This window comes from Anomaloglossus baeobatrachus, chromosome 9, assembly GCF_048569485.1.
Source record: "Anomaloglossus baeobatrachus isolate aAnoBae1 chromosome 9, aAnoBae1.hap1, whole genome shotgun sequence".
Taxonomy (NCBI): Eukaryota; Metazoa; Chordata; class Amphibia; order Anura; family Aromobatidae; genus Anomaloglossus; species Anomaloglossus baeobatrachus.
Genome location: NC_134361.1, coordinates 148745678 through 148768932, shown reverse-complemented (window position 1 = coordinate 148768932; position 23255 = coordinate 148745678). Strand labels below are relative to the sequence as shown.

At 44.7% G+C, this 23255-nt stretch overlaps 1 protein-coding gene across 1 annotated transcript in view; it reads left to right on the top strand.

The window, feature by feature from the left end:
* The window catches only part of TEX11 (testis expressed 11), a 1632405-nt gene that overhangs the window by 22664 nt on the left and 1586486 nt on the right, over positions 1 to 23255 (top strand). Inside the window, exon 2 of the mRNA XM_075324897.1 lies at positions 19596 to 19714. Within this exon, the coding sequence (XP_075181012.1) occupies positions 19596 to 19714 (119 nt within the window). The remainder of the gene's footprint in view (positions 1 to 19595; positions 19715 to 23255) is intronic.

Here is a 23255-nt window from a genome sequence, read left to right as displayed (position 1 = left end):
TGGCGAGGCAGCTCAAGAAATTGCAATTTTTTGCCAAAAATCTCAAAATTTTTATAATAAGTACAGTTTGGAATGTTTAGTGCTGAAGTGCACATTTGGTGCTGGCTTTTTGTTTTTTCTTCATTGAATTGGTCGGTGGTTGACCTCCACCTTGCTATGCACCCCAATTTGGGATGTATTCCATCTGTCTAGATTTTGGCGGTTGGTGACTGTTCACATTAAGTCATCAGGCTTTGTCCACAGGCTATTTACTTCATGCAGCATTTGCTTGGACCTGTCCCGCCCACAGCCATGACTCAGTCATGGGTACGGGATTGAAATAGACCAGGTGAGTGCTGCTGAGAGCAGTTCTACTATTCATATATGAGGCCGTATGGCACATTTTATAAAAATATTTTAGTGTAGGACTGCCTCTAATGAGATTTGCCGTGACGTGGCGAGGCAGCTCAAGAAATTGCAATTTTTTGCCAAAAATCTCAAAATTTTTATAATAAGTACAGTTTGGAATGTTTAGTGCTGAAGTGCACATTTGGTGCTGGCTTTTTGTTTTTTCTTCATTGAATTGGTCGGTGGTTGACCTCCACCTTGCTATGCACCCCAATTTGGGATGTATTCCATCTGTCTAGATTTTGGCGGTTGGTGACTGTTCACATTAAGTCATCAGGCTTTGTCCACAGGCTATTTACTTCATGCAGCATTTGCTTGGACCTGTCCCGCCCACAGCCATGACTCAGTCATGGGTACGGGATTGAAATAGACCAGGTGAGTGCTGCTGAGAGCAGTTCTACTATTCATATATGAGGCCGTATGGCACATTTTATAAAAATATTTTAGTGTAGGACTGCCTCTAATGAGATTTGCCGTGACGTGGCGAGGCAGCTCAAGAAATTGCAATTTTTTGCCAAAAATCTCAAAATTTTTATAATAAGTACAGTTTGGAATGTTTAGTGCTGAAGTGCACATTTGGTGCTGGCTTTTTGTTTTTTCTTCATTGAATTGGTCGGTGGTTGACCTCCACCTTGCTATGCACCCCAATTTGGGATGTATTCCATCTGTCTAGATTTTGGCGGTTGGTGACTGTTCACATTAAGTCATCAGGCTTTGTCCACAGGCTATTTACTTCATGCAGCATTTGCTTGGACCTGTCCCGCCCACAGCCATGACTCAGTCATGGGTACGGGATTGAAATAGACCAGGTGAGTGCTGCTGAGAGCAGTTCTACTATTCATATATGAGGCCGTATGGCACATTTTATAAAAATATTTTAGTGTAGGACTGCCTCTAATGAGATTTGCCGTGACGTGGCGAGGCAGCTCAAGAAATTGCAATTTTTTGCCAAAAATCTCAAAATTTTTATAATAAGTACAGTTTGGAATGTTTAGTGCTGAAGTGCACATTTGGTGCTGGCTTTTTGTTTTTTCTTCATTGAATTGGTCGGTGGTTGACCTCCACCTTGCTATGCACCCCAATTTGGGATGTATTCCATCTGTCTAGATTTTGGCGGTTGGTGACTGTTCACATTAAGTCATCAGGCTTTGTCCACAGGCTATTTACTTCATGCAGCATTTGCTTGGACCTGTCCCGCCCACAGCCATGACTCAGTCATGGGTACGGGATTGAAATAGACCAGGTGAGTGCTGCTGAGAGCAGTTCTACTATTCATATATGAGGCCGTATGGCACATTTTATAAAAATATTTTAGTGTAGGACTGCCTCTAATGAGATTTGCCGTGACGTGGCGAGGCAGCTCAAGAAATTGCAATTTTTTGCCAAAAATCTCAAAATTTTTATAATAAGTACAGTTTGGAATGTTTAGTGCTGAAGTGCACATTTGGTGCTGGCTTTTTGTTTTTTCTTCATTGAATTGGTCGGTGGTTGACCTCCACCTTGCTATGCACCCCAATTTGGGATGTATTCCATCTGTCTAGATTTTGGCGGTTGGTGACTGTTCACATTAAGTCATCAGGCTTTGTCCACAGGCTATTTACTTCATGCAGCATTTGCTTGGACCTGTCCCGCCCACAGCCATGACTCAGTCATGGGTACGGGATTGAAATAGACCAGGTGAGTGCTGCTGAGAGCAGTTCTACTATTCATATATGAGGCCGTATGGCACATTTTATAAAAATATTTTAGTGTAGGACTGCCTCTAATGAGATTTGCCGTGACGTGGCGAGGCAGCTCAAGAAATTGCAATTTTTTGCCAAAAATCTCAAAATTTTTATAATAAGTACAGTTTGGAATGTTTAGTGCTGAAGTGCACATTTGGTGCTGGCTTTTTGTTTTTTCTTCATTGAATTGGTCGGTGGTTGACCTCCACCTTGCTATGCACCCCAATTTGGGATGTATTCCATCTGTCTAGATTTTGGCGGTTGGTGACTGTTCACATTAAGTCATCAGGCTTTGTCCACAGGCTATTTACTTCATGCAGCATTTGCTTGGACCTGTCCCGCCCACAGCCATGACTCAGTCATGGGTACGGGATTGAAATAGACCAGGTGAGTGCTGCTGAGAGCAGTTCTACTATTCATATATGAGGCCGTATGGCACATTTTATAAAAATATTTTAGTGTAGGACTGCCTCTAATGAGATTTGCCGTGACGTGGCGAGGCAGCTCAAGAAATTGCAATTTTTTGCCAAAAATCTCAAAATTTTTATAATAAGTACAGTTTGGAATGTTTAGTGCTGAAGTGCACATTTGGTGCTGGCTTTTTGTTTTTTCTTCATTGAATTGGTCGGTGGTTGACCTCCACCTTGCTATGCACCCCAATTTGGGATGTATTCCATCTGTCTAGATTTTGGCGGTTGGTGACTGTTCACATTAAGTCATCAGGCTTTGTCCACAGGCTATTTACTTCATGCAGCATTTGCTTGGACCTGTCCCGCCCACAGCCATGACTCAGTCATGGGTACGGGATTGAAATAGACCAGGTGAGTGCTGCTGAGAGCAGTTCTACTATTCATATATGAGGCCGTATGGCACATTTTATAAAAATATTTTAGTGTAGGACTGCCTCTAATGAGATTTGCCGTGACGTGGCGAGGCAGCTCAAGAAATTGCAATTTTTTGCCAAAAATCTCAAAATTTTTATAATAAGTACAGTTTGGAATGTTTAGTGCTGAAGTGCACATTTGGTGCTGGCTTTTTGTTTTTTCTTCATTGAATTGGTCGGTGGTTGACCTCCACCTTGCTATGCACCCCAATTTGGGATGTATTCCATCTGTCTAGATTTTGGCGGTTGGTGACTGTTCACATTAAGTCATCAGGCTTTGTCCACAGGCTATTTACTTCATGCAGCATTTGCTTGGACCTGTCCCGCCCACAGCCATGACTCAGTCATGGGTACGGGATTGAAATAGACCAGGTGAGTGCTGCTGAGAGCAGTTCTACTATTCATATATGAGGCCGTATGGCACATTTTATAAAAATATTTTAGTGTAGGACTGCCTCTAATGAGATTTGCCGTGACGTGGCGAGGCAGCTCAAGAAATTGCAATTTTTTGCCAAAAATCTCAAAATTTTTATAATAAGTACAGTTTGGAATGTTTAGTGCTGAAGTGCACATTTGGTGCTGGCTTTTTGTTTTTTCTTCATTGAATTGGTCGGTGGTTGACCTCCACCTTGCTATGCACCCCAATTTGGGATGTATTCCATCTGTCTAGATTTTGGCGGTTGGTGACTGTTCACATTAAGTCATCAGGCTTTGTCCACAGGCTATTTACTTCATGCAGCATTTGCTTGGACCTGTCCCGCCCACAGCCATGACTCAGTCATGGGTACGGGATTGAAATAGACCAGGTGAGTGCTGCTGAGAGCAGTTCTACTATTCATATATGAGGCCGTATGGCACATTTTATAAAAATATTTTAGTGTAGGACTGCCTCTAATGAGATTTGCCGTGACGTGGCGAGGCAGCTCAAGAAATTGCAATTTTTTGCCAAAAATCTCAAAATTTTTATAATAAGTACAGTTTGGAATGTTTAGTGCTGAAGTGCACATTTGGTGCTGGCTTTTTGTTTTTTCTTCATTGAATTGGTCGGTGGTTGACCTCCACCTTGCTATGCACCCCAATTTGGGATGTATTCCATCTGTCTAGATTTTGGCGGTTGGTGACTGTTCACATTAAGTCATCAGGCTTTGTCCACAGGCTATTTACTTCATGCAGCATTTGCTTGGACCTGTCCCGCCCACAGCCATGACTCAGTCATGGGTACGGGATTGAAATAGACCAGGTGAGTGCTGCTGAGAGCAGTTCTACTATTCATATATGAGGCCGTATGGCACATTTTATAAAAATATTTTAGTGTAGGACTGCCTCTAATGAGATTTGCCGTGACGTGGCGAGGCAGCTCAAGAAATTGCAATTTTTTGCCAAAAATCTCAAAATTTTTATAATAAGTACAGTTTGGAATGTTTAGTGCTGAAGTGCACATTTGGTGCTGGCTTTTTGTTTTTTCTTCATTGAATTGGTCGGTGGTTGACCTCCACCTTGCTATGCACCCCAATTTGGGATGTATTCCATCTGTCTAGATTTTGGCGGTTGGTGACTGTTCACATTAAGTCATCAGGCTTTGTCCACAGGCTATTTACTTCATGCAGCATTTGCTTGGACCTGTCCCGCCCACAGCCATGACTCAGTCATGGGTACGGGATTGAAATAGACCAGGTGAGTGCTGCTGAGAGCAGTTCTACTATTCATATATGAGGCCGTATGGCACATTTTATAAAAATATTTTAGTGTAGGACTGCCTCTAATGAGATTTGCCGTGACGTGGCGAGGCAGCTCAAGAAATTGCAATTTTTTGCCAAAAATCTCAAAATTTTTATAATAAGTACAGTTTGGAATGTTTAGTGCTGAAGTGCACATTTGGTGCTGGCTTTTTGTTTTTTCTTCATTAAAAATTACAGTGTCATTATAATTACACCTAAATAAAAAATATCCATACATGCGGTGCACTAAATAACTCATACTGTGCACCTAAAAAATATTTGCCCCATTATGCTCCTGACCAAAAAGTGACCCCCACAATGTCCCCCTTATATACTACAATCAATGCATCATCCCTCCCCCATGATTTATGGCCACCAGCCTGTCTTTCCTTATGAAAAATATCCATCAAACTATCCTTCCTTATAAACAGTGTTCTACAAGCTGTCCATAAAACATAATGTACCTACAATATGAACAATGGCCACCATACTGTCCACAACTTCCCTGCGCCTCGCCACGCTGCCCCCTCTCCATACTGTGCACCTTTTTTCACAGCGCAGAGCCTCCATAATGTGCCCTCACGCTGTACCTCATATACTGCTCCCCCCCATACTGTCACACTGTCCTTACTTTTGTCTTTTGTATGCTGTCTCCTATAATGTAAAGTCAGTCACTTTGTACACCCCTATTCTCCCTCCCACACTACAGTAAATGACTTCAAAGTGGAGAGGGAGAAGGGGTTAAACCCGCGCAATCCGCCAGTAATCCAGGAGATGTTGATAAATTAAACAATCTTTTATTCCATGGGTCTACACGTTTCAAGGTCTAAGACCTCTTCTTCAGGACCAGTAAATCAACACTGCCTGTACAGAGAGATCAACCCTTTTATGCATATGGTATCCACAAAGTACCGCCTCCCGGCACTTTGAAAAAAGTCAGAAAGAAGAAAAAAAAAAAAGACCTCTGCATGCATGATGCAGCACTTTCTGCAGACATAACAATACTCTGTTAAATGTTCATAGACTGGTCATCATAATAGTTTACATGAAAAATAAACAATAATTGGATGAAAAATCAAGAAAAAAGAAATAAGAAATGAGAGGAATAGTATGAAAAAATGTCAATTTTCGGGACAAGAACTCCAAAGTAGCAGTCCCTAATTATTTGGTAAAATCCAACTTTTAGTGGTGAACGCCACCAGTGATTTTTATATCTGTGTACCCATAAATATGTAACACAGGTACATTATATTGACATCTAGGTGAAAGAAGAAAAAAAAAATAAAAATATATATATATATATAAATATATGTATGGCAAAACATATTTTATAGAAAAAACTATAAAAAGTAATAGATAATAAATAATGAAAAAATAAAATGCTGTGATATGTTGAATAAAAATTGTAAAGGAATTTTTTGCCCAGGAATAAAAATATAAATATAAAATTGTAAAAAAGTCATGTGAATCTTTATTATTTGTATTGTGGGTTAAAAAGCTTTTAAAATAGTCACTCCAAACAGTTAGGAGGAGGAGGACATATTTGTACTCATTATTCCTGGAGAGGCCCAAGCAAAAAAGGACTCTAGGTTATTATCGGGCATAAGCATGGAAAAAGCATCTATACGCATGCTCCTGACCCTGCCATGAGGACACATAGAGTAGCGGTATGGAGTAAATGCCAGAACTGAGACCGTGGGAACAAAACTAAAGCGCCTGCGCCAGGGGTAAACCTGGTTCAAGGGGCCATGTGTATGTTTCAGAAACAAGAAAAGAGAGATACGGACAGATGACAGATCATACACAGATTAGTACAACAGTGTATAGAAATCATTAAAACCCTTTTGCCGCAAGAGCACCAGACCATGATAAAAATTGAAAACTAAAATTCTCACATACATAAAAGACTGATCAAAATGTAATGATAGAATTAAATACACAGATCCATAAAAACTATAAAACATATAAAAGGGATAATAAGGATAAAAAAGAGGCAGGATGACCATCTCAAAATTTTTTTTTATATAAAATCAGTAGAAGAGGTCTGTCACTTCATTAAGTCCTATCGGTTTTAGTGTATTTAATCTATAAATCCAGAATGTCTCTTTTTTATTTAGAGCCTCAATTCTGTTAGGAATATTATTAGGGATTTGTTCAATTGGTGTTATAGTGATGTCTGCCTTTTTACCATGTATTAACGTGCAATGTCGGGACAGACCATGCAAAAGGAACCCTTTCTTGATATTGTGTCTGTGGGAATTTAATCTATTATGTAGGGGCTGTCTTGTTCTCCCTACATATTTTTTCACATACACAACACATGCTTTTAAAAAAACCAAGAATATGAGACAGGATGATCTGATTTTAACCTCTAAAAAGATGTTCCTGCATAGTGGTCCTTCTGATTTTAGCTCTAATTTTATCACCACTTTTAGCCATGACAACGCTGTTATTAAAAAGACCCTTACTAAGCACTGGGAGATCCTTTTGGGGGACCCTGTGCTTAAAAACATCCTTCCACCTTTTCCAGGCATTACTTTCAGGAGAGCCCTCACCATTAGGAATATTGTGGCACCCAGTAGGCTGAGACTCCCTATCAATTGTAACAAAAGGGAATGCTCAATCGGGGTCCCAAAGTGTTTTAGTAAAAACTGTCTATGCTGCACATCCATTGCGCATAAAAGAAAGACATTTGGTCCAGCAGAAGAACCAGAAAAATACACTATTAAGGGACACCTCACATGCCACTCTGATTTTGTTGTCTATCTTATTGATTGTGTATGTGGAAAAAAATATGTAGGGAGAACCAGACAGCCCCTACATAATAGTGCTGAAGTGCACATTTAGTGCTGGCTTTTTGTTTTTCTTCATTGAATTGGTCGGTGGCTGACCCCCACCAAGCTATGCACCCCAATTTGGGATGTATTCCATCTGTCTAGATTTTGGCGGTTGGTGACTGTTCACATTGTCATCAGGCCTTGTCCACAGGCTATTTACTTCATGCAGCATTTGCTTGGACCTGTCCCGCCCACAGCCATGACTCAGTCATGGGTACGGGATTGAAATAGACCAGGTGAGTGCTGCTAAGAGCAGTTCTACTATTCATATGTGAGGCCGTATGGCACATTTTATAAAAATATTTTAGTGTAGGACTGCCTCAAATGAGATTTGCCGTGACGTGGCGAGGCAGCTCAAGAAATTGCAATTTTTTGCCAAAAATCTCAACATTTTTATAATAAGTACAGTTTGAAATTTTTAGTGCTGATGTGCACATTTAGTGCTGGCTTTTTGTTTTTCTTTACTGTCAAATGATTGTGGCTTGGGATGCGGCTAGGGATGTTGTCAAAATGTGTGCGGCACGCTAAACGCACGCATACTTTGTACCTCTTTCTGTTCTTTACGAGTTGGGAGGTATAGATATATTTTACTGGTGTCCATCTTTTTAGGTACAGTCATGGCCAAAAGTTTTGAGAATGACACCAAAATTATATTTTCACATGATCTGTTGCCCTCTGGTTTTTAATTGTGTTTGTCTGATGTTTATATCACATACAGAAATATAATTGCAATCATATTATGAGTAACAAAAGGTTATATTGACAGTTAGAATGAGTTATTGCAGCAAGTCAATATTTGCAGTGTTGACCCTTCTTCTTCAGGACCTCTGCAATTCTCCCTGGCATGCTCTCAATTAACTTCTGGACCAAATCCTGACTGATAGCTGTCCATTCTTGCATAAGCAATGCTTGCATTTTGCCAGAATTTGTTGGTTTTTGTTTGTCCACCCGTCTCTTGATGATTGCCCACAAGTTCTCAATGGATTAAGATCTGGGGAGTTTCCAGGCCATGGACCCAAAATCTCTATGTTTTGTTCCATGAGCCATTTAGTGATCACCTTTGCTTTATGGCAAGGTGCTCCATCATGCTGGAAAAGGCATTGTTGGGCGCCAAACTGCTCTTGGACAGTTGGGAGAAGTTGCTCTTGGAGGACATTCTGGTACCATTCTTTATTCATGGCTGTGTTTTTAGGCAAGACTGTGAGTGAGCCGATTCCCTTGGCTGAGAAGCAACCCCACACATGAATCGTTTCAGGGTGCTTAACAGTTGGCATGAGACAAGACTGGTGGTAGCGCTCACCTCTTCTTCTCCTAATAAGCTGTTTTCCAGATGTCCCAAACAATCAAAAAGGGGATTCATCTGAGAAAATGACTTTACCCCAGTCCTCAGCAGTCCACTCCCTGTACCTTTTGCAGAATATCAGTCAGTCCCTGATGTTTTTTCTGTAGAGAAGTGGCTTCTTTGCTGCCCTCCTTGAAACCAGGCCTTGCTCAAGCAGTCTCCGCCTCACAGTGCGTGCAGAAGCACTCACACCAGCCTGCTGCCATTGCTGAGCTAGCTCGGCACTGCTGGTAGTCCGATCCCGCAGCTGAAACAGTTTTAAGATACGGTCCTGGCGTTTGCTGGTCCTTCTTGGGTGCCCTGGAGCCTTTTTGGCAACAGTGGAAGCTCTGTCCTTGAAGTTCTTGATGATGCGATAGATTGTTGACTGAGGTGCAATCTTTGTAGCTGCGATACTCTTCCCTGTTAGGCCATTTTTGTGCAGAGCAATGATGACTGTACGTGTTTCTTTAGAGATAACCATGGTTAACTGAAGAGAAACAATTATACCAAGCACCAGCCTCCTTTTAAAGTGTCCAGTGGTGTCATTCTTACTTAATCATGACTGATTGATCGCCAGCCCTGTCCTCATCAACACCCACACCTGTGTTAATGGAACAATCACTAAATCAATGTTAGCTGCTCCTTTTAAGGCAGGAATGCAATGATGTTGAAATGTGTTTTGGGGGTTGAAGTTCATTTTCTTAGCCAATATTGACTTTGCAAGTAATTGCTGTTAAGCTGATCACTCTTTATGACATTCTGGAGTATATGCAAATTGTCATTAGAAAAACTTAAGCAGTAGACTTTGTAAAAATTAATATTTGTAGCATTCTCAAAACTTTTGGCCATGACTGTACACACTAAGCTCTAAAAAATGACACCTAAAATATGGGACAGCTCCGAAACAGAGACTGGAGTGAGTGGTTTCAGTGGCAATATTGACTGAATCTTGGTTTTTGGGATTTAGAGGGAAACCCATCAAAATATAAAAGGAACTAAAACACATGGACAAAACACAGAGGAAAAACTATTAAAATTCCCACAGAAGTACAGGAGGTGAGTAAAAAGGGTGCACACGGGGTTTAGCAGGAAATTAATGCAGTCGGGGCACAGAGGGTTAATGATTATAAAGGGGTCTGTGTGGATTTTACCTCTAAATTGCTAGTGCAATCCTTATATTAAATTATAGTCAACACAGACACCCCGTAAAATAGAATCATAATGTAACCATATACATTGCTCACTGAAATCTATTTATAAAGGATTAGCTTCCTTAAAGGTACGGTGCTGAGATATAGAATAAATATCTTAGGTAATTAATTTCATCACTTCAAATCAGAGAGCATATATAATAACTTGCTGATTAACAGACATTTCTGAATATAAAATGTGTGTACCATATTAAGTAGATGACACACTATTGACGGTGGTGGTACAAGTGGGAGGGGGGAAAACCCAATGTACGTTTTGAAGACGAATCTTATTGCTTCATCAGGGGGGATTAGTCTAAGGCGGGCTTTGCACGTTGCGACATTGCACGTGCGATGTCGGTGGGGTCAAATCGAAAGTGACGCACATCCGGCGTCGCAGTCGATATCGCAACGTGCAAATCCTTTTTGATACGATGAACGAGCGCAAAAGCGTCGTTATCGTATCATCGCTGCAGCCTCCGACATTTCCATAATGCCGGTGCTGCGACAGGTGCGATGTTGTTCCTCGCTCCTGCGGCAGCACACATCGCTGTGTATGAAGCCGCAGGAGCGAGGAACTTCACCTTACCTGCCGCCGGCTGCAATGAGAAGGACGGAGGTGGGCGGGATGTTTACATCCTGCTCATCTCCGCCCCTCCGCTTCAATTGGCCGCCTGCCGTGTGACGTCACTGTGACGCCGCACGACCCGCCCCCTAAGGAAGGAGGCGGGTCGCCGGCCAGAGGGACGTCGCACGGCAGGTATGTGTGTGTAAAGCTGCCGTAGCGATAATAATCGCTACGGCAGCTTTCACTATATATCGAACGTGCGACGGGGGCGGGACTATCGCTGCAGCATCGGTAACACATTGTTACTGATGTCGCAGCGTGCAAAGCCCGCCTAAGGCTATGTCTGCACACTGCGTTCTGGTTTGACAACAAAAATGAACCCTCTGGCAGACCCTTGACTAATGTAAACACTGCGTTTGATTAAAAAAAATGGTAAAAAATGCATGCGTTTTCACTGCATTTTCCCTGTGTTTTGGACAGTGCGTTTTTAAAGGAAAAATAAAATGTGATAGGATAGGATTTGATAGTTAGAATACATAGATAGAGGGAATGTGTCATGATGTATGTAGTTTTCTCCATTCCATATTTTTGTATAAGATGCCATGTGATGTATTTTACCTTCTCACTGTATTTGCTGTAATACTATGTCTTGGGATGTAAGTGACTATACCTTCCCCCAGCCTGTATCATATTGCACTCAGGCTTCAGCAATAGCTATTGTCATTGATTTGGTGGGGGTTGCATATCTATTGTTCTTCTCAGCATGGGACTTCTCCAATCTACAACTTGGTAAACAGAACAGAGCCAGCAGTCTAAAGTCCATTCATGCATCAAATGGCCAGGGGGAGGTGTGCCCAACTAAGGGGCTGATCCCAGGAGAGAAGAACATGTTAGTTCAGTTAGTTGGAGCTCGGCTGGAGAAGGACTAGGATCCATAGCTGAGGCTGGATCCTGGGGTCTGTGTGTGTGGACTGTTACAGACTGGAGATCCGCGGCCACGTGGGATTGCGTTTTGTTGTTCACCTGTTGGACTCAAGGAACTCATATAAGGACCATTGCCCTAATTCCCCTGGCATCGGAATACCAGGCGGTGCCCCTGGATCTTTTGTTTTTCTGTTGTGGACTCCTTGCAGATTTGAAGGATTTATATTTATGTTTGCTGCTTATTCTTTGTGGTTCCAATAAAGCCCTTTGGATTGTTCCTTGGCCTGGCGTCCCTCACTGCTCTGTTGCATACCCCGTCACAAACTGGTGGCAGCGGCGGGATCAGAGCAGAAGAAATGGAGGACAACAGCCAATCGACATCTGAAACCAGAACCTCAGGATACAGGAACTGGACTGTGGCGAGTCTACAAACAAAGGCCCGTGAATTAGGTGTCGGCTACAAAGGACTCTCTAAGGAGCAACTAATTGAGGCACTGGAACACGCTTGCCTGCAAGATGGCACCGAGGAACAATTTCCACAGCAAGGGGAGCAAAGACGGGAGCCGGAGGTGAATACCCAAAAAAGTCAATGGGTTGTGTGGTACAAGGAAAAGATGGCACTGCTTGGAGATGAGGCCACCATAGAAGATAAGAGGGAGGCCATGCGTGGAGCTGAAGAGAAGGAGCGCAGGATGGAGGAGATGGCATTGCTGGATAAGCAGCTCGCTGTGGAAGCCGCGAGAGGTTCCAGACAGACTGTAACCCCAGCACCCATCATGAGGGAACTTCCCAGGGTGTCCCGCAAAGACTTTTAGCCGTTTAATGAGGCTGCAGGCGACATTGAGGGCTTCTTCCAGGACTTTGAGCATCAGTGTCGATTAATGGAAGTCCCGGACAGGGAGCGTGTCCGGCATCTGGTTGGGCTCCTAGAGGGGGGAGCTGCTGAAGCCTATAGAGCTATGGACCCTCGGTGGAACTGTGAGTATGCGGATATTAAACAGACTATTCTAGAACATTATGCTGTGACCCCAGACACTTACAGGACTCAGTTCCGTGCTTTAGCCTGTGATGGGGAAGTGTCTTTTAAGATATATGCTCATAGACTCAAACAAATATGTAATCGCTGGCTGGAGGCAGAGGAGGCCTTATCTTGGGAGACCTTCCTGCAGGTCATCCTAAAAGAACAATTCTTTGCCCAGTGCCCCGCTGAGATCCGGGAATGGGTGCGTGAGAGAAAACCAGCGACAGTGGAGGAAGCTGCTGCTCTCGCTGATGAGGCTCTCACCATCAAGCCTCAGTGGAGGGTTCTGTTGGAGGATGGAGAGACGCCTAACAGCTCCACAACACCGGATGCCCCCAGTTATTCTGTCCCCATTGTTCCCCGTTCCTCTAAGCCACCACATGTTGATACCCGTGTGAATGTGCCTCCAGTTGCTTCTACTGCACTTTCTGGAATACGCCGGGGAGAGGAAGTAACAGAGCGCAGGTGTTATGTTTGTAGGCATCCCGGGCATTTGCAGGCCTCATGCCCAGCCAGGCCATGGAGGAATCATCCTCAAACCCCTACAGCACCTTCAGGTGGGAGCCGGCCTCCAAGTTCCCCTACCCCTTACCCAAGAGGACGCCTTGGATGGAGGGAGACCCAGCTCAGATGCTATCAATGTGGACAGCCAGGGCATCGGCAAGTCTCCTGCCCAGCTGTTCAAATGAGGACTGATCCTGCACCCAATCGGATTGTTAATTATTTACAGCCCAGTGCCATGGAGGAAGATGTGGCACCGTTATGTGAGGACTGGCCTAGTGACTCAGCCCCCCATGTTGCACCACCAGGAGTTTACGGGGTGCGACCCGCAGTTATGACGACTTCTGCTCATCGAGGTAAGCACTTGCAGGAGGTTGTGCTGGATGGACAGAGACTTGTTGGATTTTGTGACTCGGGTGCTTTCCTCACACTGGCTGATCCCCGAGTGGTTCGGCCTGAGGCAATCCATAGAGGACCTGGGATTGTCATTGAACTGGCGGGTGGACAATGGAGGACTATTCCCACAGCCACTGTGGATCTGAACTTTGGTTTTGGAGTCAGGCGATGTGTGGTTGGGGTGATGGGTGGTCTGCCTGCAGCTGTTCTCCTGGGCAATGATGTGGGAGAGCTACGATGCCAATTCGTGGCTGCATGAAGCCACATGTAAGTAACGCTCTGCCTGTGTGTACTTAACCAGTGACCTGTAGAGGTCCCTAGTACGTACACAAGTTGGGAGGGGAAGGAATTGTCATGATGTATGTAGTTTTCTCCATTCCATATTTTTGTATAAGATGCCATGTGATGTATTTTACCTTCTCACTGTATTTGCTGTAATACTATGTCTTGGGATGTAAGTGACTATACCTTCCCCCAGCCTGTATCATATTGCACTCAGGCTTCAGCAATAGCTATTGTCATTGATTTGGTGGGGGTTGCATATCTATTGTTCTTCTCAGCATGGGACTTCTCCAATCTACAACTTGGTAAACAGAACAGAGCCAGCAGTCTAAAGGCCCCGTCACACTAAGCAACATCGCTAGCAACATCGCTGGTAACGAACAACTTTTGTGACGTTGCTAGCGATGTTGCTGTGTGTGACATCCAGCAACAACCTGGCCCCTGCTGTGAGGTCGTTGGTTGTTGCTGAATGTCCTGGGCCATTTTTTAGTTGTTGCTGTCCTGCTGTGAAGCACAGATCGCTGTGTGTGACAGCGAGACAGCAACAACTAATGTGCAGTGAGCAGGGAGCCAGCTTCTGCTGAGGCTGGTAACTAATGTAAACATCGGGTAACCAAGAAGCCCTGTCCTTGGTTACCCGATATTTACCTTTGATACCAGCCTCCTCCGCTCTCACTGCCTGTGCTGCCGGCTCCTGCTCTGTGCACATGTAGCTGCAGCACACATCAGGTAATTAACCCGATGTGTGCTGTAACTAGGAGAGCAAGGAGCCAGCACTAAGCAGTGTGCGCTGCTCCCTGCTCTGTGCACATTTAGCTGCAGCACACATCAGGCAATTAACCCGATGTGTGCTGTAACTAGGAGAGCAAGGAGCCAGCGCTCAGTGTGCGCTGCTCCCTGCTCTGTGCACATTTAGCTGCAGCACACATCGGGTTAATTAACCTGATGTGTGCTGTAACTAGGAGACTGGGGGCTGGTCACTGGTTGCTGGTGAGCTCACCAGCAACTCGTGTAGCCACGCTCCAGCGATCCCTGCCAGGTCAGGTTGCTGGTGGGATCGCTGGAGCGTCGCAGTGTGACAGCTCACCAGCAACCTCCTAGCAATTTACCAGCGATCCCTATCGTTGTTGGGATCGCTGGTAAGTTGCTTAGTGTGACTGGACCTTAAAGTCCATTCATGCATCAAATGGCCAGGGGGAGGTGTGCCCAACTAAGGGGCTGATCCCAGGAGAGAAGAACATGTTAGTTCAGTTAGTTGGAGCTCGGCTGGAGAAGGACTAGGATCCATAGCTGAGGCTGGATCCTGGGGTCTGTGTGTGTGGACTGTTACAGACTGGAGATCCGCGGCCACGTGGGATTGCGTTTTGTTGTTCACCTGTTGGACTCAAGGAACTCATATAAGGACCATTGCCCTAATTCCCCTGGCATCGGAATACCAGGCGGTGCCCCTGGATCTTTTGTTTTTCTGTTGTGGACTCCTTGCAGATTTGAAGGATTTATATTTATGTTTGCTGCTTATTCTTTGTGGTTCCAATAAAGCCCTTTGGATTGTTCCTTGGCCTGGCGTCCCTCACTGCTCTGTTGCATACCCCGTCACAGAATGAATAGATAGTATGACTGCCTGCTGACAGTAGACAGAGAGCCATGTGATGAGAATGAACTCGGGTGAACTTTTGAGGTCAGTGTCACGACACAAGTTTCACCCAAGTTCATTGTCATTGCGCGGCTCTGTCACTGTGTACTGTCATGAACTTGGTTGAACCTCTGACGTCAGTGCTGCGACACAGGCAGTATTGCGGGGCCCGCAGCTGTGACGTCAGCTTCACCCGAGTTCATTCTCATCGCTCAGCTCTATCTCTGTGTCACAGCCTGATTTGCGGTCACAGGTGAAGGACTCACCTGTTATCACAAATAACCTGAATGACGTCCCACTGATCACGTGGCTCACTTCAGTCACTCGGGTGATTTGCTGTCACAGGTGGAGGACTCCAGCTGTGGCCGCAGGTAACCTGAGTGACGTCACCACTGATAGCGCAACTCACTGCTGGCTGATATTTTTAGGCTGAGGGGCAGCCTAAAAACGATAGGCCTCCCCAGTCTGAGAATACCAGTCAAAAGCTGTCAGGCTTTATCTTGGCTGGGTACTAATTGGGAGGAACGCACGTCTTTTTTTTAAATTATTTATTTATTGTACTTCACACTATAGACCCGCCCACTGGTGGCTGTGATTGGTTGCAGTCTGACTGCTGTCATTTAGCGTGTGGGCGTGTTTGACTTCAACCAATCATAGGCGCTGGTGGGCGGGGGAAGCAGTGAATATAAGATGAGCCTAATGAGCGGGCACTTTCAGGAGCAGGAGAGGTCGCGAGAGCAGTGTGACAGCCGCACCGGTGATTGGTGAGTATAAGGGAGAGAGGGAGAGGGAGAGGCCGAGAGAGAGACCGACAGATAGAGAGAGACCAAGACAGACAGAGACCTGAGAAACCTGCATTTTTGTTAACAAGAACGGATCCAAAATGCAACCAAAATGCAGTAGAAATGCACAGTTAGGCTATTGCGCACGTTGCGTATTTTCATGCAGTTACGCTGCGATCTGCACCACAGCATAACTGCATGCGTCCTGAGTCCCCAGCACAATCTATGAAGATTGTGCATAATCCATGCCCACGTTGCGTATTAGAACGCAGCGTTTCAGCTGCTGCCAAATCGCTGCGTTCTAAAAAGCAACATGTCACTTCTTTTGTGCGTAATATCGGTCTCTGTGTCTCCCTGTCAGTCGGACTCTCTCTTTCTATCGGTCTCTGTGTCTCCCTGTCGGTCTCTCTGTCTCCCTGTCAGTTGGTTTCTCTCTCTCTGTCGGTTTATCCCTCTCCCCCCTCTCTCATACTCACCGATCACTGACTGATCACGGGCGCTGCACAACTGTCACACTGCTCCGGTGGCTTCTCCTGCTTTTGAAAATGCCGGCCGCCCATTATTCAATCTCGTATTCCCTGCTTCCCCCGCCCACCGGCACCTATGATTAGTTGCAGACACGCCCCCATGCTGAGTGACAGCTGTCTCACTGAAACTAATCACAGCTGCCAGTGGGCAGGTCTATGTGGTGCAGTAAAATAAATAAATAATTAAAAAAAAAACGGCATGCGGTCTCCCCAATTTTCATACCAGCCAGGGTAAAGCCACACGGCTGAAGGCTGGTATTCTCAGAATGGGGAGCCCCATGTTATAGGGAGCCCCCCAGCCTAAAAATATCAGCCAGCAGACGCCCGGAATTGCCGCATGGATTAGATGCGACAGTCCCGGGACTCTACCCGGCTCATCCAGAACTGCCCTGGTGCGGTAGCAATCTGGGTAATAAGGAGTTAATGGCAGCCCATAGCTGCCACTAAGTCCTAGGTTAATCATTGCAGACATCTATGAGAGACCCCCAATGATTAACCTGTAAGTGAAAGTAAAACACATACACCCGAAAAATCCTTTATTTGAAATAAAAGACAAAAAACACCCTCTTTGACCACTTTATTAACATCCCCAAACACCCCTCCAGGTCCGGCGTAATCCACGAGGTCCCGCAACGCATCCAGCTCTGCTACATGAAGCTGACAGGAGCGGCCGTACAACACTGCCGCTCCTGTCCGCTCCACGCAGAAACTGAAGTGAGCCGCACTTTCAGCGGAGACGTCTCTCAGGTTACCTGCAGCCACAGGTCTCAGGTGGAGGACTTGAGCTGGCCGCGGGTAACCTGAGTGACGGCACTGGTGATCGTGCGGCTCACTTCAGTCACTCAGATTTGCGGTCACAGGTGAGTCCTTCACCTGTTACCGCAAATAAAGCCGCGACACACGCACAGAGCCGTGCGATCACAGTGAAGTCGGGTGAAGTTCATCCGAGTTCATTCTGATTGCGCGGCTGTCTCCCGCAGCCAGCCATGTGGTCTTTTTGACATTCCGGTCCCAGTCGGCTCTGCTGCAAGTCTATGGGGATGCAGCAGAGCCGAGTGGGACCGCACTGTCAAAAATGTTCGCTCTGGATGCTTTTCCCATGGCAGAGCAAGCATCCAGAACGCATGAATTCTGCAGGAATGTGCGCACGTTGCGTTCTGCTGAATGCGTCTCAGAACGCAGCTTTTCGGCTGCGTTCTGAGATGCACATGCAGTGACTATTTACGCTGTGTAATAGAACGCAACGTGCGCACATAGCCTTAAACATTTTGGTTGCGTTTTTTCACATCTCATTCATTTCAATGGGTGGAAAATGCAACCAAAATGCATTGAAGAAGTGACATGCTTCTTTTTTTTATGCAACGATTTTGACAAATATTTGTTAAACAAAACACTGCCTAAAGAAAAAGAAACATGTGGATGGAAATTTTGACTGCTCATAGACTTTGCTGGGGATGCAAAACGCATGCATATTGTCATTGACATGGTACTGTTTAAAACTCAAGAAAAACGCAACATGCGCACATAGCCTAATTCCGTTTAAATCGCTGACAATGCAATTTAAATAGCCATGACGTGATCACGGGGTGCCATGGTGTTGCCATGGTAATGTGGGGTCAGCTGATGACCCCTGATGCTACCATAACATTTCCTGTGAGAGCTGACAGAGCGCTGGTACTCACAGGAACGCTGCATTTCTGCTGATCAGAGTGATGCTGCTCTGATCAGCAGAAATGTACAGCCGATCAAACTGTCCAGTGATAAAGTACTAGTAAAATCAATAAAAAAAAAAAGATAAAAGTTTTAAAACAATATGAAAAATTAAAAAAAAAAACTAAAAAGTTAAAATTGAAAATAAAACAATAATAAAAAATACACATGTTTGGTATCGCAGTGTTCAAAAATGCCCGGTCTATCAAAGTATAAAATTAATTAATCTTATCGGTACACAGTGAGGCAAGAAAAAAATTCCAAATACCAAAATTACATATTTTGGCCCTCGCAACATGGCATTAAAATGCAACATCTACACAAAAATAATATAATTAAAAACGTCAGCTCAAGACGCAAAATATAAGCCTTCACTGAGCCCCAGATCCCGAAAAATGAACGTTATGGGTCTCGGAAAATGACGATAAAAGCGCTGTTCTTTTTTTGGCAAACTTTTGAATTTTTTGTAAACCCTTAGATAGAAGTATAGATGTTTGTTATCTACGAACTCATACCAACAAGAGGCATCATAATGACACATTATCTTTACCATATAGTGAACAGGGTGAATAAAACACCCAAAAAACAATCGTGCAATTACACTTTTTTTGCAATTTCACCGCACTTGGAATTTTTTCCCATTTTCCAGTACAATATAAGGTAAAGTGAATGGTGTAATTGAAAAGTACAACTCATCCCACAATAAACAAGCCCACTTATGGCAATATTAATGAAAAATAAAAGTTATGGTTCTTGGAAATAAGGGGTTAATGTGAAAAATACTGTGTAGACCCTTTACAAAATGTTCAAAAATACAATTGTGTGGAAGTATGGATGTTTGAATTCCATAAGTTGCATACAAAAGAAAACAAACCATAAATATGAACATATGAATGAGGGCTCATGCAAATCAATGCACTGTGTGTGAAATCTCAATTATGGGGCCTAAATTCTATGAACCTGTGCAGTAAGTACACCTCCAATTTTACAATTTGTAAAGTCCATGCCAATACTGGAGGAAGACCTCAAGTGGTAGGTTGCCGTGGATTTCTATTTTTAATAGCATTTGAATGAGCACAGCAGTACATATGACGTTTTTAAGCTCATGATGTGGGAACACTGATCTATTTGTAAAAACGGTATATGAATGCACTAAAGTAACACTGGTACTTCCTTTTCATCTTAAAGGCCATATTAAAGAACTGCTTGAAATGCATTCTTCCATTGATGTAAGTAAGCACATTGAGCAATTGTACAAAGAAATGAAAATATTAGAAGCCGATAAACAACGCATTCCTGACATACAGGTTAGTATTTAATGTCAGCACGACATTCTGATCAGTTGGTTGTAGTCACTTGATGTGAAAAGGATTAGAAGCTCATCAAGAGTATGAAATAATGACTGTATATACCACATATGAATAGGAGCTGATCTGTAGTACCCTGGAGCAGCCACTAAACATGTGATGGAGTTGTGTTGCTCCATGCCACACACTGTTTACATGCAGCCGCTGCTGGGGGTTGTAACAGCTGTTCAGTTCTGGTGCTGGGTTTCTGAACTCCCACTGAGCTTATGGTGGTCATCTATACTATTACTGTGGTAGTGCACAACCTCTTTAATTAAAAAAGGCTTAGTCACCAAGTGGTTAATGAAAAGTTAACTTCATGGATACAAAAAAATATTTTTATAAAATGACTTCTCAGTCTATGAAATAAAATTTTTCAGAGATTCTTAATGTCCATTATTTCATTGGGATTTTAGGCTATACTCTTCTGTTGAAGGTCAAAAATTAAGAGAATCAAAGCACTGTACTTAAGGGTCTATCCATCCATAGAAACCCTTGAAATATGAGTGAAAAAAATCTGGTTATATCATCAAGCAGATTCTCAACTGTTTTACTGAGTAGTTCACCTCTAACAATATGTAGCGCCCCTGAACCCATCAGGAGCTACAAGGTACTGCATCCTGTCAAAGATGCAGGGCCTACATCCAGGAACCCAGAAGACCAGTGCCGATAACACCAAAAGACATATATAATCCCTGTTTTTCCCTTCCCCACGGACTGGTGACAGACTAGAGTTGAACCCAATGGTTGGCCACCTAGGGGTGGAGCCAATCCAGTCCACTAGACGACAACCAGGGAGGAGGGGTCAGACAGTCAGTAAGTGGAAGTGAAAGGAGACGGACGTAACTGTACTCTCACGGGAGTGTGTAACGGTGACCTGAGGACCCAGGCGTGTGGTTGCCGGTGGAGTATGGTGGAGTACTCACGGAACCATAGCACCAAAGGTGTACAGAGCCCTAGGTCAGGCAAACGCTCCAGGCAGACCTAATAAAATCTGCACAGTGAGGGGACCATCCAGGACCTCCCTGACCGTAAAGTTTAGGGGCACCAGCAGTGATGGGAGAACCAGGGACTGGAACAGAACACCGACCCTACAGGGTGCAAACTGTCCGCCGTACAGCCTAAAGGCTGAAAGACTTCCAGGAGGGGACCCACCAACTTGAGACAGATGTAGGGGAAAGAAGCCACTAGGTTGCCACACTGGCACTGGGACTAAGGGGACCAGTGGTGAAGACCAGCCTTCCTCAGAATAGCAGTCATAACAACGCCATGAGTAAAGAAACCAGTTACACTGCAATCCCTTGTGTGACCTACCTTATTTCCACACCTTACTCCATCACCTACCCCCCCGGGGCCAGGCCTCACTTGCGGAGGGCCACAACATCCAGGCTGCTATTAACACCAGCCCCAGCGGTGAGAGACTGTGCAGAGGCGGTTCCATCTCCATAACCGCAACCCGCAAGTGGCGTCACAACAAAAACTAATAAATATTCACCTGTATATATCCCCCTTTAAGTGACCCCCAGGTCACGGAATCGGGCAACGGCCACCCAGTGACATCTCCTAGCAGTACACCGCCCGGGACAGAGTACCCCATAGCCCTGGGGCGGCTCAAATACACTAGGTAAAAACTGTTAAAATGCAAACAAATTCCAAGATAGAGCATGTTTAATATCTCCTGTATGGCCTCATTCTGCATACTGTATATTTTGTCCAGTGCCTGTGAATGGGTAATCTTAAACATACATTATGTGGGAAGTTAAGTATCTACATATTTCTGTTAGCTCTAAATCATTGTCCAGTTATGGTAAGTTTCTTTTTCCTTGGTTTTCACTGTTACAGGATGATCCAACAGTTCTCTGCAGCACTGAACTTACCAGTAAAAATGATATAACTGTATTATAATTGGGGAAGTGTGTGCACTAACAGGGAATCTCACTAATAATTTCCATGTCCAATCAGAGTCAGAGTCAATAGGTGCGGGTTCCAGATCTTTACTTACTGGTTCAACGCCACACCTCGGGTACTGGACTTTGCCGTGATGAAGCTCCGGTCGATCCCCAGTAGGTCAGAGGTTAGGTCCGGTATGGCAGTCTCTGTGGGTCTCTCCTTTTCTACGATGCACTGTGTCGATCCCCGTGGCATAAAGAACCTTGGGGACCCCCTTGATTGTTAAGTGTCCCAGCCCTGTCGCAGGTGAAGTGGATCCTCGCCTTGGGACGAGCCGCTGAACTCAGTCCCGGATCCAGTGTATCACTGTGCCTCAAGCTATTTGAGTGGTGGACGGGAGACATGAAATCTTTCCATCCTGCAGATGTTGGCAGCCAACGTGAAGTATAACTTGCCCTAAGACTTGGCACCCCGTAGTAGCGCTGGCCCTGTGGAAGCAGCCGCCTGCTTCTCCCCAGCAACCGCTGTAGAACTCCTCTGTCCCACAAGATCTACCTGTACCGGACTCCTCCTCCTCTAGGTGTCTCCAGCCTGCCCCCGGTCTGACCGATTCTATCCATAGGAGCTCTCAAGCACTCCCTGCGGATGACCGTGTTGTTGTGTCCCTAGACGTCCTAAAGTAATTCTGTCTTTGCTCCTGTATTTTAGCAGTGCTCCCCCTCCCTCTGGATGAGTCACCAACTAGGGATTTTCCAGTTGTCATGATCACCCCTGCTCTAATTAGTGAGAAGCCACCTGCTGTATGTGTTATGCAAGGAAGTAACTGATTCACTCTCTGACTGTGTGATTTAAGTGAGACATACCAGGGGAGGAGTCCTGCGAGGATAATTTGCATATTCCCAGTGCCTTCTGGGATAAGTGAAGAGTCACCGCGAGCTCAAAGAGAACCAGGTTTTGGCCGTTACAGCCGGAAGGAAGACTTCTGAAAACCAGGGGAGGAGTCCTGCGAGGATAATTTGCATATTCCCAGTGCCTTCTGGGATAAGTGAAGAGTCACCGCGAGCTCAAGGAGAAGCGGGTTTTACCGAATTTTAGCCCTTCTTCATTGTGAGCGTGAGTGAGCAAAGTGTGAGCAAAAGTAAGTGTGAGTAGAATTGTTTGTATTTAGTTGTTTAATTACTTAACATTTGCTTAGTGCTATCCCCATTAGAAAATGTGCTCCACTATTGCTAATGCGATCCAGTGTACATCTTGTCTCATGTATGCAGTCCTTGAAAAGCCGTTCGAGGGTGCATACTGTTGTTCGAGATGTGCGCAAGTTGCACATTTGGAAGCCCAGATACTGGATCTAATGAGCAGCTGGCAACTCTGAGATGCGTTAGCAATATGGAAAGGAGTTTACTGCTCACTGAGCAGCAGCTGGCTGGGTCAGATGTGGGGGAGGATCGTAGTAGGGAGCGGCAGGACAGTGAGGCAGGTAGCTGGGTGACAGTTAGAAAGGGGGGTAAAGGGAAAAGTGCTAGGAAGGCTAGTCCTGAACTGACACACCCCAATAGGTTTGCAAACTTGGCAGATGAGGGGGATGTCATTACAGGGGTAGCATTGCTGCAGC